Raw genomic sequence first — 17092 nt, 5'->3', positions numbered from 1 at the left:
TGTGCTCTAAAATACAAGCAGTATACTAGCATAAATCTGTATTCTAGAGTAGAGCACAGCACTCGTCCTCAAATCTGTATTCCAGAGCACAGCACTCGTCCTCTTACAAAGCAGTATACCAGCATAAATCTGTATTCTAGAGCAGAGCACTGCACTCGTCCTCATATAAAGCGGCATACCAGCATAAATCTGTATTCTAGAGTAGAGCACAGTACTCGTCCTCTTACAAAGCTGCATACCAGCATAAACACAACATCTTCCTCATATAAAGCAGCATACATCTGTATTCTAAAGTAGAGCACAGCACTCGTCCTCAAAGCGGCATACCAGCATAAGCACAACATCTTCCTCATATAAAGCAGCATACATCTGTATTCTAGAGTAGAGCACAGCATTCGTCTTCATATAAAGCAGTATACCACATAAATCTGTATTCTAGAGCAGAGCACAGCACTCCCCTTAGTGGTATACCAGCATAAATCTGTATTCTAGAGCAGAGCACAGCACTCATCCTCTTACAAAGCAGTATACCAGCACAAATATGTATTCTAGATCAGAGCACAGCACTCGTCCTCTTACAAAGCAGTATACCAGCATAAATCTGTATTCTAGAGCAGAGCACTGCACTCGTCCTCATATAAAGCGGCATACCAGCATAAATCTGTATTCTAGAGCAGAGCACAGCACTCGTCCTCTTACAAATCAGTATACCAGCATAAATCTGTATTCTAGAGCAGAGCACAGCACTCGTCCTCTTACAAAGCAGTATACCAGCATAAATCTGTATTCTAGAGCAGAGCACAGCACTCGTCCTCTTACAAAGCAGTATACCAGCATAAATCTGTATTCTAGAGCAGAGCACAGCACTCGTCCTCATATAAAGCAGTATACCAGCACAAATCTGTAGAGAGCATGGAGGCCACATGGGAGTCAGACATTGCTGGTGCGACTACAGCTTCACACATAAGCCAAACATCCTACATTTTATTCACATGTGTAACCTTAGCATATAACAGTGTGATGCCACACACAATAAAGAAACATGCCCTTCAAACATGGGATAATGGGAGAGTTTCAAAACCCCAATTTTTTTTTTTTTTGATGAGCATGTTACAGACATGTTACACAAAAAATAAAGATAACTTGTGATAATTGTGAGTGATATTAAGTAACATTTTCCTTGATTCCTGGACTTGCTCTTTACTTACAAGTTGCTCCCTGAACACTGCCATGTTTGTGTCAACGTTCATAGAAGGTAGCAGTCCGCACGGTCACCTGACCTGGTTTACCCCAGACATTCTGGCTCAGATGGGGACTGGAAACCACAGGCCCCTTGAAACCCTGGAGTTCACCCCATCAAGCTCCATTATTATACCCTACTACTGCCAGGCCCAAGACTGTGCTATACGCAGCTCACCCTCAGCAACTCCGAATACAAATCAGTTTTTGGATTTCCTTATACGTATTTCTCAGGCAAACTAAAAACTGTTGAACTACAAACTCCAAGCAGGCTCTGACATGATCAGGAGACCCACCGTCAGCTCGAGCCCTCTGTTATATAATTTCCTAGATGCCAAAGTCACACAAAACACAGAACACGTGAATGAAGTATGTGATACACGTGTTTTACACACACACACACAAACACCCCTTTCCCCAGTGACATACCAGAGGGGGGGGGATGGTGACAGCTGCTGCCAGCATTGTATGGACAGACATCGGGTCTTACCTGAACTCCATTAGGGTAGATCTCGCCCTCATTGTTGGCGTCCACCAGCTCCTCCTCGTCCAACGTCGCCCGCTTATAAGACGACATCTGAAAGGTGAAATGCAGAACAGATTCTCTTAGAGCTTCCATGGAAAAAAAACAACATCCCAGAGGCAGCTTCTAACTAGAGGGGGGTCCCAGCCCATGTTATTGGGGCCGGCATCTCCACCTTCCCACATCCAGGAGCCTAGAGGCGGAATCCTACGGAGAATAGACCACCCATAGCAGGCTTCTTATGCAACCCTTATCTGGCCTCAGCAGGGGAGCGGGGAGGGGCACATACTCCTGGGAGCCCCTAATCCACAATCTGGGTCCCAGAGGACACAGCTGAAGTACTCATTGCTGCTCCCGGCTCCTGGATTATTTATTTTGTACTTTATCTCTGCAGATAGCGCCTCCCTTCCTTCCATTATTTAGATGATGGGCTAGGACAACGGGGAGTTTCTGCAGTCACACAATGGGGGAGGAGATCACATTAACCCCGTGTGTACTTCAGAGGCTGCGGCCTGGAGACCAATAATCTATCACTTCCTGGTAACCCTTTACTCATTTTAGTTTTTTTTCTCCATTTAATGACACCCCTAATTGATCAACTGAAAATAAACAATTTCACACTAAAGCCCTCACATTACTTTAGATTCGTATAAAATCGGATTTAAATGACGAAGTGGTGAAGCTGGTTTAAAGAAAGACGAAAAGGTTTGTAAAGAAAGGTTTGTAACCGTAACAAACTTTGTAAGTTTTTTAGTTAATGAGTAAGACCCCCGTCCCATCCTGAAGGGGCCTCCGCCAGCTCCCAGTACCCTCTCAGCAAGTGCCAGCTCCATGCCAGCAATGCAATGACCTGCCCAGCATGTGTCCTGGGATCAGAGCTGGCCAGCGCGGGATTACAGGTGAACTCAATTAGCATCACTTGTTACAAAGCTCTGATCCAGCCAAAAGGGAATTAGAAGAGCTGAATGAGCCACTCATATACCAATTTTCTACCAGAAGAGGCTCACGTGCCAGAAACTTCCCTGCTGGCACCAGTGACAGACTACCAGCAACCACTGGCACCGCCAACTCACGTGCTGCCCTGGTTCTAGTAACCACCGGTGGTAGAGTTCTCTCGCTGTACAGTAGAGGGGGCAGGGGGAGCGTGTCACAGTTGTCTCCGCGGTCTGAACAGCTTCACGTTTCCTAAAAATGTATTTTAAGCTGGCAAGTAACCAGCTGAGCTTCCGTTACTTAAACGCAGCCTTCCTCTATTACACGTCAGCCGTACCTCCAATTCACATCTTTTAGAATGATTGGGGGGGGGGGGGGGGTGACCATAACAGATATGGCAGTGTCTTGCTGCGGTCAACAGGGAGGGGGGCAGCTGTGATTGCTGTAGAGCTGTATAAACAACGCAAGTTACGCAACACACAAGACTGTACAAGTGCTCCTATGAGTGTTTACACTACAGGGACATCAGGCACAAGATCAGAAAGATAAATTGGGGTTGCTGGCATGAGACAGGGGACATTAGCACACGCCCTTATTGTTATTGCACAGAAACGGCTGCATGGTGCAGGGACCACGGTAATGGCTTACAGCCAAGTCCCACCACGTTGAGAGATCGGGCTCATGTAAATACATTCTAATCCTGTAATAGAAAGTCACCCTGTCAATCCGGATAAATCCACAAATGGGGTGAAGAGGGTTTAACCCACGACTATAATCTCTTCTCCAATTTAGATAAGTGGCCGAGTTACAAACCGGCAGATTACACTGGACATATGGTAAACGGCCGGCCAGTGCAATGGCAAATATTGCCGCTACCCTCGCCCGTGGGCCGGGTGCTAAATTATTCACCGCGGAGATGAGCGGATAGGCAGAAACCTGAGACTTCCAGTGATCCAGTTTATAATAAAGGCATTTACATGCAGTTTCCAACATCTTGCATTCTAATAAGACTGGGATTCAGCCAAATGACTTAATGTACGTTAGAAATAATAACTGTTTATTACTTTCACACTAATTAGGAGATTCACTTCTGTGCATAACTAAAAACTTTCTATTTTACAGGTTAATGCAGCCACCCGGTTACAGATTATTATACAACACTAACTAAAAGGCAGCCCAGGGTGCATGTTCCTGTCCTGCTCAGTGATCAGACGTGAGGGTAACCGGACATGAACACGCCAGGAATGGAGGTCTACAGGGCACCGTTCTCTGTGCCAGCTGAGGAAAACCAGACGTCACTGCTGCAGCTCCAGGGACCTTCCCAACAATCTGCACCCTGGACAGGAGCGTAAACAAGCTGGAAAACCTGGCACCAGCACAAGGAGACATTAACGCGCACCACTACCCATACCCAGCACTCCACAGCGACTGTGGCAAATGGGGCGACTGGCACTGGTTGCAGTGTCGATATTCTGCAACAAGTCAACATCTGTAAGTGGGCTTGCTGGGCAATGCTCTGCAGATCTCTGGGATGCCTAGTAAATGAAAGCAATGAGGCATGGCAAGGGGGCCATGGCGGCTGTGGCCCATATGTAATATACAATCTATTGCTATACAAAAAGGCCAGCATAGTGCAATATACCCAACACACACTGTGCTACACCAGCATGGCCTAAGCATGCAACACTCAGTACACCGGTGTGCGGGGGCCTCTTACAGAGGCCAGGATAGGAGGTTTCTCACAACACAAACCAGGTGTGATCTGCGCAGAGACCCACAGCCAGCACCACACGCTCTGCGGGATTTCCTGCAAAACACATAACTCAGATAGAGATAAACAGCAACTATATAAACTACTCCTCAAGAGGGACCTGGGGTATTACCACAGTGACTGGCGCAGGCCTGTCTGGGACATAGGACCACAGACCCCTGAGTGACCAGTACATTAACCCTTCATTGCTTACATCACACAAAGCTGCCCCCCCTACACACATGCACACTATATCTATATATTTATATACATACACACAGATGGCCCCCAGATCTCACAGCAATGTATAGACATCAGGGTGATCTCTAACTCTCCAGCTGGTGGGGGAACTACAAGTCTCAGCATTCCCTGCTAGCCAATGCCTGTGTACTACTATCAGGGGCTGGTGGTCACACTGGGACCTGTAGTTCTACAAATGAGAAAAGAAAACCATGACCTAGCAATATTCTACCTATAGCTGCCCCCCCCCCCCCCGTATTAATACATGTGGAATATACCATAATATACATATGGGGTGCATAGGATATATGGGGAGTGACAGCACGACGAGACGGTGTTACCTCCTCCTCCCCGCAGTAGCAGCCGGTCCCCCGCAGCCGGTCCCCCGCAGTCAGTGACTAGTTCTGGCCGCTCCCTCTCCCGGTCACACAGCCCAGCAGGCCAGGTAGTAGCCACTTCCCGCCCCGCCGGGTGACTGACAGCAGGGCCGGCCAATCCGGGCACAGGGGGCGGGGTTACAGCTATTTATTGGCACCGCTTCCTGCCGAGGAAGAAATGTTACATTGTAACAGTAACCGGAGGACGACAGGGGGGTACTGATCCGGTGTTACCCTGACAGGAATGGGGATGGGAGGGGGTACTGATCCGGTGTTACCCTGACAGGAATGGGGATGGGAGGGGGTACTGATCCGGTGTTACCCTGACAGGAATGGGGATGGGAGGGGGTACTGATCCGGTGTTACCCTGACAGGAATGGGGATGGGAGGGGGTACTGATCCTGTGTTACCCTGACAGGAATGGGGATGGGAGGGGGTACTGATCCTGTGTTACCCTGACAGGAATGGGGATGGGAGGGGGTACTGATCCTGTGTTACCCTGACAGGAATGGGGATGGGAGGGGGTACTGATCCTGTGTTACCCTGACAGGATTGGGGATGGGAGGGGGTACTGATCCTGTGTTACCCTGACAGGATTGGGGATGGGAGGGGTTACTGATCCTGTGTTACCCTGACAGGATTGGGGATGGGAGGGGGTACTGATCCTGTGTTACCCTGACAGGATTGGGGATGGGAGGGGTTACTGATCCAGTGTTACCCTGACAGGATTGGGGATGGGAGGGGGTACTGATCCTGTGTTACCCTGACAGGAATGGGGATGGGAGGGGGTACTGATCCTGTGTAACCCTGACAGGAATGGGGATGGGAGGGGGTACTGATCCTGTGTAACCCTGACAGGAATGGGGATGGGAGGGGGTACTGATCCTGTGTAACCCTGACAGGAATGGGGATGGGAGGGGGTACTGATCCTGTGTAACCCTGACAGGAATGGGGATGGGAGGGGGTACTGATCCGGTGTTACCCTGACAGGAATGGGGATGGGAGGGGGTACTGATCCGGTGTTACCCTGACAGGAATGGGGATGGGAGGGGGTACTGATCCGGTGTTACCCTGACAGGAATGGGGATGGGAGGGGGTACTGATCCGGTGTTACCCTGACAGGAATGGGGATGGGAGGGGGTACTGATCCGGTGTTACCCTGACAGGAATGGGGATGGGAGGGGGGTACTGATCCTGTGTTACCCTGACAGGAATGGGGATGGGAGGGGGTACTGATCCTGTGTTACCCTGACAGGAATGGGGATGGGAGGGGGTACTGATCCTGTGTTACCCTGACAGGAATGGGGATGGGAGGGGGTACTGATCCTGTGTTACCCTGACAGGATTGGGGATGGGAGGGGGTACTGATCCTGTGTTACCCTGACAGGATTGGGGATGGGAGGGGTTACTGATCCTGTGTTACCCTGACAGGATTGGGGATGGGAGGGGGTACTGATCCTGTGTTACCCTGACAGGATTGGGGATGGGAGGGGTTACTGATCCAGTGTTACCCTGACAGGATTGGGGATGGGAGGGGGTACTGATCCTGTGTTACCCTGACAGGAATGGGGATGGGAGGGGGTACTGATCCTGTGTTACCCTGACAGGATTGGGGATGGGAGGGGTTACTGATCCAGTGTTACCCTGACAGGATTGGGGATGGGAGGGGGTACTGATCCTGTGTTACCCTGACAGGAATGGGGATGGGAGGGGGGTACTGATCCTGTGTAACCCTGACAGGAATGGGGATGGGAGGGGGTACTGATCCTGTGTAACCCTGACAGGAATGGGGATGGGAGGGGGTACTGATCCTGTGTAACCCTGACAGGAATGGGGATGGGAGGGGGTACTGATCCTGTGTAACCCTGACAGGAATGGGGATGGGAGGGGGTACTGATCCGGTGTTACCCTGACAGGAATGGGGATGGGAGGGGGTACTGATCCGGTGTTACCCTGACAGGAATGGGGATGGGAGGGGGTACTGATCCGGTGTTACCCTGACAGGAATGGGGATGGGAGGGGGTACTGATCCGGTGTTACCCTGACAGGAATGGGGATGGGAGGGGGTACTGATCCTGTGTTACCCTGACAGGAATGGGGATGGGAGGGGGTACTGATCCTGTGTTACCCTGACAGGAATGGGGATGGGAGGGGGTACTGATCCTGTGTTACCCTGACAGGAATGGGGATGGGAGGGGGTACTGATCCTGTGTTACCCTGACAGGATTGGGGATGGGAGGGGGTACTGATCCTGTGTTACCCTGACAGGATTGGGGATGGGAGGGGTTACTGATCCTGTGTTACCCTGACAGGATTGGGGATGGGAGGGGGGTACTGATCCTGTGTTACCCTGACAGGATTGGGGATGGGAGGGGTTACTGATCCAGTGTTACCCTGACAGGATTGGGGATGGGAGGGGGTACTGATCCTGTGTTACCCTGACAGGAATGGGGATGGGAGGGGGTACTGATCCTGTGTAACCCTGACAGGAATGGGGATGGGAGGGGGTACTGATCCTGTGTAACCCTGACAGGAATGGGGATGGGAGGGGGTACTGATCCTGTGTAACCCTGACAGGAATGGGGATGGGAGGGGGTACTGATCCTGTGTAACCCTGACAGGAATGGGGATGGGAGGGGGTACTGATCCGGTGTTACCCTGACAGGAATGGGGATGGGAGGGGGTACTGATCCGGTGTTACCCTGACAGGAATGGGGATGGGAGGGGGTACTGATCCGGTGTTACCCTGACAGGAATGGGGATGGGAGGGGGTACTGATCCGGTGTTACCCTGACAGGAATGGGGATGGGAGGGGGTACTGATCCGGTGTTACCCTGACAGGAATGGGGATGGGAGGGGGTACTGATCCGGTGTTACCCTGACAGGAATGGGGATGGGAGGGGGTACTGATCCTGTGTTACCCTGACAGGAATGGGGATGGGAGGGGGTACTGATCCTGTGTTACCCTGACAGGAATGGGGATGGGAGGGGGTACTGATCCTGTGTTACCCTGACAGGAATGGGGATGGGAGGGGGTACTGATCCTGTGTTACCCTGACAGGATTGGGGATGGGAGGGGGTACTGATCCTGTGTTACCCTGACAGGATTGGGGATGGGAGGGGTTACTGATCCTGTGTTACCCTGACAGGATTGGGGATGGGAGGGGGTACTGATCCTGTGTTACCCTGACAGGATTGGGGATGGGAGGGGTTACTGATCCAGTGTTACCCTGACAGGATTGGGGATGGGAGGGGGTACTGATCCTGTGTTACCCTGACAGGAATGGGGATGGGAGGGGGTACTGATCCTGTGTAACCCTGACAGGAATGGGGATGGGAGGGGGTACTGATCCTGTGTAACCCTGACAGGAATGGGGATGGGAGGGGGTACTGATCCTGTGTAACCCTGACAGGAATGGGGATGGGAGGGGGTACTGATCCTGTGTAACCCTGACAGGAATGGGGATGGGAGGGGGTACTGATCCTGTGTTACCCTGACAGGAATGGGGATGGGAGGGGGTACTGATCCTGTGTTACCCTGACAGGAATGGGGATGGGAGGGGGTACTGATCCTGTGTTACCCTGACAGGAATGGGGATGGGAGGGGGTACTGATCCTGTGTTACCCTGACAGGAATGGGGATGGGAGGGGGTACTGATCCTGTGTTACCCTGACAGGAATGGGGATGGGAGGGGGTACTGATCCTGTGTTACCCTGACAGGATTGGGGATGGGAGGGGGTACTGATCCAGTGTTACCCTGACAGGATTGGGGATGGGAGGGGGTACTGATCCAGTGTTACCCTGACAGGAATGGGGATGGGAGGGGGTACTGATCCTGTGTAACCCTGACAGGAATGGGGATGGGAGGGGGTACTGATCCTGTGTAACCCTGACAGGAATGGGGATGGGAGGGGGTACTGATCCGGTGTTACCCTGACAGGAATGGGGATGGGAGGGGGTACTGATCCGGTGTAACCCTGACAGGAATGGGGATGGGAGGGGGTACTGATCCTGTGTTACCCTGACAACGATAACGATATCGCTCCATCTCCTGGGTGTGCTGGACGATCGATAACGATCATCCAGCACACCATGAACCCACCAACGACTATAGCGTGCCGCACTCAAGGATCGCGGGACCCTATAGTAACTTGGTCGATATCAACCATACGTGCCCACGCATCGCAGGTTATTGGGCACCGAAAAATGCATTATATGAATGATAACGATATGATAGATATAATTAATATCGTCCATTTTCATCGTACCGTGTGTACGCACCTTAATTCTGACAGGGGGGGTACTGATACTGTGTAGCTCGACAAGAGGGGGAAAGTACAGATACTGTCGAACCCTGAAAACTTAAAGTGAGTTTGTTACTAGAAGGGATTCTGTATATTCAGCTCCTTGGGCAAAGTCACTTCCCAACCAGTGGACTTACGTATTTCCCCCCTCACACCCCTTAGAGGTGTAGAGGAAAATTCGCAAAGATGGTCTACCACGTTAGAGTAATGTGCACAGCTGGACGTGGCACATTGCAAGGAATTACATTACCAGCCCCCCCCCTTCTCCCTGTATATTGTTCATAATTAACATGCCCTCCCTTGTTACTGCAACAAGGAGCGTATTCTAATTAGAGGTATGTGTAGACCCCCGTGTTTTAGTTTTGCCAAAACCACCTTCAAGTATTTTGGTTCAAATTTAGTTTTGGATTTCTTTAATCATGTATAAAAATTAAAAACAGCTAAAATAATGTAACTTGGACCAGTTTTTGTTCCTATAGTATCACTAACTTTCATTTTTAATCAAGTTTGACCTTACACCACCTGAAATCACGAGGGAGGGATGCAACTCAAAAACACGCAAGACCTGTTTTTTTTTTTTTTTGTTGTTTTTTTAAATCAGAGCTCCAAAATGGGAGAAGATCAGAGTCAGGACTATGTTAGACTCTGAGCCCCTAAGTTCAGGTGTGTTCGGTTTTCTCAAAAACCGAACTGCTCATCTCTAATTATAATGCACCCAATCAGGCTTGGACTGGGCCGCCGGGGAGTCTGGTAATTCCCAGGTGGGCCCCTCCCAGTGGCGGGATGGGCCGGGGGGCAGGGTGCCATGTGCCCCCCGGGCCGCAGCGTCATGCGGGCCGATGCAGTCTGAGTCTGTGACACAGACTGCACCGCGTGTGTAGCGCTGACCGGACGGAGTTCAGTCAGCGCTACACTGACAAACACACAGCCGCCGGCTCCGGCAGCTGTGTGTTTGTGTGCTGCGCCCACTGCGGGAGCCGCTCCATCTTCCGGCTCCCGCAGTGGGCAATGGGAGAGACGTCATGATGTCATATGACGTCTCTCCCATAATGCAGAGCGGCCCGGGAGGACAGACGGAGGAGCAGATGGCGGCGGCGGGAGCGGGGATTCAGGTAAGTGTTTTTTTATATTATGTGTGTCTACTGGGGGGGGGGGTCTGGCACTACTGGGGGCACTACAAAGGGGGGGGGGGGGGACTACTACTACTGGGGGCATTACAAGGGGGGTTGGGGACTACCACCACTGGGGGAACTACAAGGGGATGGGGGACTGCTACTACTGGGGACACAAGGGGGGGGGGGGAGGAGACTACTACTACTGGGGACACAACAAGGGAGGAGGGACTACTACTGGGGACACTACAAGGGGGGGGGGGGGGGGACTACTACTGGAGGCCTGCATAAGGGTGTTCTCTCCTGTGGCACACGGGGGCACTGCATATGGACACTACGACAGGGGGGGGGGCGCCGTAGCACGCATATTCTTCGGACACCCTGGCTACACGCTACTCCTCTGCCAGGGCCGCCTGCATGCATTTGCCCCCCAGGCTAAAAGTTGCCAGCCAGCCCCTGGGCCCCACTGATTTGAGGTCACGCTCAGTTCTGGGAGGGGCGGGCCGCTGTGAACACCGGGAAGTTCCAGCTGATCTGGATCAGCCATAACTTGGTGTCCTGGGGCCGGGCTGCAAGAAAGCCAGTCTCTGCACTGCATGGCATGACACTGGTCTCCCTGACAGCTCTAACATACTGTCCTGTCTGGCAGCAGCAAACAGGAGTCGTCCAGAATGCAGGGCAGGAGCCAACTAGCAGCGCTGTGGCTGTCCTTCAGGGCTTCCTGTCTGTGGTACATATCCTATGTCTGCCTATCCTGTATGTGGTCCATACCCTGTGTCTGTACTAACTACATTCCCCGAGTCCCTGGCTCATGCAGCTGGTTCTTAGGAGGTCCCTTTGAGGGGACAATAAAATGCGTTCTGCGAGGGGTTGGCAGTTTTTCAGCGGGCCCCTAAAATTGCATTCCCCTGGTGGGCCGTTCATGTCCCAGTCAGACACTGCACCCAATGTACATATACGTTGGCAGTGCAATCACTTCAGACCCTGGTAGCAGTGGTGCCCTCGACACTGGCAGAATAGAAACTCCTCAGTGGGCTCCTCTTTAGAAGGTGGTTGAGATATGCCTTAATGCAGACCACCCATGGGCTTTAGAGGCCCATTAATGATCGCATTTGCAATGTGATCTGGGCATGACATTACTGCCCATGATTGCATTGCAAGATGCGATTATGCATCATCTAGCGCACACACAGACTTCTGAAAAGGAGCCCATGGAGCACTGTGCATGGAGCGCTGCTGCAATTGGGCAGTCCCGCTGACTTCGCATGTGCGGCTGTCATTGCCAGGAAGGGTTACAAAGGAACCCTCTCCCGGCTAATTATGCAATGTGTAGCCCATAGGCTACAGCGGCTAACGCTGCAGGGGCCAATCTGGTTAATTTGGCAGCATCACATCCCCCATAGATGGGGAGGGGGGGGATGTGGCTGCCAGTGTGAAGGGAGGGATCACAGCAGGTATCTGGAGATATCTGCCGCGATCTCTCCTTCATACATCTGGGGGAAAGAGGAGGAGAGTTATGGTAAAACTTACCCTTGTTAACTCTTTCTTCGAAGTCTATAGGGTCCACAGGGAGACAATGGGGTGTATGTGGGACTTTGAGGAGCAGACACCAACGGCAAAGCTTTTCAATCCCAGGATGCTCCGGCCCTTCCCCCTATACCCCGCCCACAGCCTGAGGGCAACTCAGTTTCGTTAACCAGCCCAAGGCAGGAGCAGGATAGGAGAGAAGAAAGACTGGTACACTGAGGAATCACACTCTCACACAGAGAAGGAAACAAGTGACCAAGAGAAGAAACCCATAGAAGCCAGTTGCGTCAGGGCGGGTGCCCTGTGGACCCTATGGACTTCAAAGAAAGTTAACAAGGGTAAGTTTTACCATAATACTCCTTTTCTTCTTCAGGGTTCACAGGGAGACAATGGGGATGTCCCAAAGCAGTTCAAGGGCAGGGATGCTCCTGAGCAGAGAGGAAAACTCCACGCCAGAAGGAAGCATCCTGAGAGGCAAATGTATCAAAGGCATATAGCCTAAGAAAAGTGTGGACAGAAGACCATGTAGCCACCTTGCATAGTTGTTCAGAAGAGGCGCCACACCCGGCTAACCATGAGGGACCCACAGAGTGAGTAGAATGAGCAGATACTGTAGCTGGCACACGAAGGCCAGTCTGCGCATAAGCCTGTGAGATAGTCATATGAATCCATCTGGCCAGAGTCTGGTTTGTTATATGGATTCCATAAGAAGGGATGGCCAGCTAAGATGAGAGAGTCCGATTTCCTGATGGAACTAGTGTGGTACACATAGATGTTTAGAGCACGGACCACATCCAAAAGAGGCCTCACCTGCTAAGAGGTCTGGTGATTGAAAGGCCGGAGCCACAATTCCTCATTAATGTGAAAACATTTTGGGAAGGAAGCCCGGGCGCATTCTAAGAACAGCCCTGTCCTGATGAAAGATTAAAAAGGGGGAGCGACATGAAAGCGCCCCTAATTCAGATATCCTATGGGCAGGTGCTATAACCAGAAGAACAGTCTTTGCAGTGAGCCACTTAAAATCCACCAATTCCTAGGGTTTGAATGGAGGTTCCTGAAGTGTGTGGAGAACCACTGACAAATCCCACGGAGCCACAGGAGGGGCAAAGGGTGGCTGTATACGTAGAACACCTTGCAGGAAGGTGTGAACATCCGGTAGAGAAGCAATTCTGCGCTGGAACCAGATGGACAGAGCAGAGACATGCACTTTCAGAGATGCTAGGCGGAGTTCAAGATCCAATCCAGCCTGAAGACAGACAAGTATTCTAGAAGCCTTAAACTTGAGGGTCAGTTTCTAGGGGCACACTGGAAGTATGTATGTCATACCCGGTGAGTAATCCTGACAGGCAGGTTTACGAGCTCTGAGCATGGTCTGGACCACAGAGCTAGAAAATCTCTTAGCCTTTGGGAGGTAGGTCTCTAGAGCCAAGCCGTTAAAGACAGGCGAGCCAGGTCCAGATGTAGACAGTGACCCTGAGATAACAGGTCTGGTCGTAGAGGAAGTTGAAGAGAAAGGTCTCTCTATGGAAAGACTTTGAAGGTCAGAGTACCAATGACGTCTGGGGCAAGCCGGAGCCATCAGCAGGACTGTGCCCCCTTCCCGTTTGAATTTCCAAAGAACTCGAGGAAGAAGGGATATTGGAGGGAAGAGGTACGCCAACTAGAAGGTCCACCTCACAGATCATTCGTCCACGAAGGCCACGTTGGGGTTCATTGTTCTGGCTTCATACACTGGAAGTTTGTGGTTGTGTCTTGAGGCCATGAGATCCACATCTGGTAGACCCCATTTTTCCACTAGGAGCTGAAAGACTTCTGGATGTAGAGACTACTCTCCTGCATGCACATCATGACGGCAGAGAATATCCGCTTCCCAATTGAGAATTCCTGGGATAAACACTGCGGAGATGGTTAGATGGCGTTTGGTCCATGTGAGAATGCAGGACACTTCTGCCATTGCTGCCAGACTTAGAGTGCCTCCTTGGTGATTGAGGTAGGCCACTGCCGTAGCATCGGACTGTGCTTGTACTGGTCTGAAAAATATCCTGAGCCAGAGTGAGAGCTCTGTAGATGACAGAGTTCTAGGACGTTGATTGGTAAGACCGTCTCGGCTGGAGTCCAGCGGCCCTGGAAGGAATGCTGGCCAGTCACTGAACCCGCGAAGGCTTGCATCTGTGGTTAAGAGTACACAGTCCGGGATCCAAAATGGGGCATCCCTTATTCAAGAGGGATGTCTGTAGCCACCAGACTAGGGACAAGCGAACCTGTGATCTGAGCCTATGAGGCAGCCTGTGATCTGAGCCTATGAGGCAGCCTATTCCACCTGGAGAGAATCAGGTGTTGTAGGGGCCTGGAGTGAAACAGAGAGCTCCACTATGTCGAAGGTGTATACCATGGATCCCAGGGTCTGCAGTGCAGAGTGAATTGACACTCTGTGACTGTAGTAGTCTGCGCTCCCGGTGCTGTAATACCGAAATGTTTTCGGTCGTTGGGAAGATTCTCTGAACCTGAAAGTCCAGGAGGGCTCCCAAATGTACCATTCTTTGAAAAAGGTGTCAAGGAAGACTTTCCAGTTGATCAGCCAACCATGCAATTGTAGAAAGGCAATGGTTATCTGAAGATGGAGGTGAATAATTTCTGGGGAGCTGGCTAACAGCAAGAGAGTCTAAATATGCGAGCAGTCCGATACCTTGACGATGAAGCTAGGCCGCCATAATCTTGGTAAAGACCTGAGGAGCCATTGAAAGGCCAAAAGGCAGAGCCTGAAATTGGTAATGTTGCTGTAGTATAGCAAACTGGAGATATTGTTGATGAGAAGGCACTATAGGTACATGTAGGTAAGTGTCCTGAATGTCCAGAGACACCAAAAAGTCCCCAGGCTCCATAGCCAGGATAATAGAGCGAAGGGTTTCCATACGAAACCTGGGCACCCTGATAAACTTGTTCAGAGATTTGAGGATAGGCCGATGAGACCCGTTGAGCTTCTGTACTAAGAAAAGGGTAGAATAATATCCCTTCCATTGCTGTGCGGAGGGGACCCGAATTATTACTCCTAAGAGCAGTAAGGAGTGAATGGCCTTTTGGAGCAGGTGGGCCATGCATGGGTCCGATGGAGGGCCTGTGTAAAAACTGCTGGGGGGCAGCCTCAGGAAGGATATGGCATATCCATGGGAGACCATTTCTCTTACCCAGACATCTGTTGTGGTCAGACGCCAGAATTGGGAGAATTGAAGAAGTCGGCCTCCCACCCTGAGAGCCCCCAGGGAGAGGTCCGCCGAGCCAGGCTGAAGGCTTGTCCTCAGATTTGGTAGGTGGATGTTTAGTAGCCCCGGTCTGTTTGTTCCTAGGCTTGTAAGCCTTAGTTTATGCCTTGAAAATGGATTGACCTTTAGCATTTCCTTGAGGACAAAAGGAGGACGTCCGAGGCTTCGCATTTTAGGCAGAGGACAGGAACGCTGTCTTGGAAGCTGCCGAGGTAGTTACAATTTGTCCAATTCTGGTCCAAACAGGATATCCCCTAATTAAGGCAGAGACTCTAAAAGCCTTTTTAGAGTCCGCATCTGCCTTCCATGAGAGGAGCCAAAGAATACGGCTGGCTACTACATAAGTGGCAGATGTCTTGGAGGCTAGGAAAGCCATATCCACAGCTGCTTCACCTAAATATAGGAGGCTGCTTCTTTAATGTGAGATATATAGGACAGCTGTTCCCTCGAAGCATCAGAGAGAAAGGTCTCTTCTAGGGCCTCTGCCCAACACTCAAAGGCCTTAGCCACCCAGGCCGTAGCCCTAGCAGGACGAGTAATAGCTCCTGTAAGAGAGTATATAGATTTTAGACAAGCTTTCATCCTTCTATCTGTAGTCTCCTCCAAGGAGGTTGCAGTATGTAGGCAAGTTAGCATTTTTGACCAGACGTTTCACGTGGGAATCCACTGCTGGGGGAACTTCCCATTTAGTGTAATCAGTGGTGGGAAGAGGGTAAAAGGAACTTAAATGATTAGACAGCTGGAATCTTTTACTGGGCATATTCCATGTCTCACTCATATGATCAGATAGCTGATCAGAGCGAGGAAACTCTGGTAAAACTACCTTTTGTTGTTTAAAAGATGGCTGTTTTGTCTCGGGAGCAGGTTCTCGCTCTTCTATTTGAAGAATAGATTTTACAGCTCTTACAAGTGCAGGTATATTCAATTTAGAGGGGGGTTCCTAGTCTCCTGAGGGGGGGTCAGAGTGAGAGGTCTGCGACTTCTGCCTCCCCAGATAACTCGGAATCTGATAGCTGGGTGGACTGGGAAGATAACACAGCACGCTCAGTAAGGGTCTCTTTTTGCAGCATTTGCTGAAAAGCTGTAGGAGGTATCCGCCAGGCTCTGCACTGAAGTAGAAAGCAAGTCTACCCATGGGGGGAGGCAAAGAATTTGCAGGGAGTACCTGCTGTGGCCATCCCATAGGGGGGGGGGGGGGGGGGGACACCACTGGGACCGTTAGATGGCCGCAATTTTTACCAGCACCTGTGAAAAAGTCGCCCAGGGTCGGTCCTGAGGAGAGGACACTGGGGCTGATGGGCCCGGGGCAGTATAACACTATGCACAAAGACCATCCTGAATAAGGTCCTCTGTAGCTAAGCCTGCTGAGCAGGACTTACAAGACACCAGAGTGGGAGGAGCAGGCTGCTTGTCAGTCTTGCCTCTGCCAGACATAGCTTCAAGAATAATGTAACAATCTGGCACAGTGCAGTGAGCAACCCAGCTGTATGTGTAATATGGCACAGTGTAGTGCGCAACAGCGATATATAGTATGCAATAGCCCTCACAAATATATGGAGATGTGAGGTACAATTAACCCCCTATATCTTTAGTATGCCAGGATTATAGTAGAAGAAAGGGAAAGGTATAAACTGACAGTCATGAAAAAGAAAACAGACAGCATCACTAGCACAAGTCACATACAATGCAGAATATACAATATAACTGCAGTGGGCACTAAAATAAACTACACAGACCGCAGTTGCTGGTAGGCTATAGAGCTGTATAATCTGGCCCTTGGGAGAGGTATACAGGGAGACTGGACCCAGCGTTCCCGGAGACCTGAA

General features: G+C 51.0%; 1 protein-coding gene across 2 annotated transcripts in view; it reads right to left on the bottom strand.

The window, feature by feature from the left end:
• Positions 1-17092, bottom strand: part of ECE1 (endothelin converting enzyme 1) — a 136889-nt gene that overhangs the window by 32015 nt on the left and 87782 nt on the right. The window contains exons 1-2 of one of the 2 annotated variants that reach the window (XM_088459491.1): positions 5027-5127; positions 1730-1816 (exon numbers count right to left, since the gene is read on the bottom strand). In XM_088459491.1, the coding sequence (XP_088315617.1) occupies positions 1730-1816 (87 nt within the window). In that variant the 5' untranslated portion in view covers positions 5027-5127. Of the gene's footprint in view, positions 1-1729; positions 1817-5026; positions 5128-17092 lie in introns of those variants that run through there. The other variant, XM_088459490.1, reaches the window with a different exon arrangement.

This window comes from Taudactylus pleione, unplaced genomic scaffold (assembly GCF_031769625.1).
Source record: "Taudactylus pleione unplaced genomic scaffold, aTauple2 ptg000912l, whole genome shotgun sequence".
Lineage (NCBI taxonomy): Eukaryota > Metazoa > Chordata > Amphibia > Anura > Myobatrachidae > Taudactylus > Taudactylus pleione.
The sequence above is the reverse complement of the archived record's forward strand: the minus strand, read 5'-3'. Positions and strand labels throughout refer to the sequence as shown.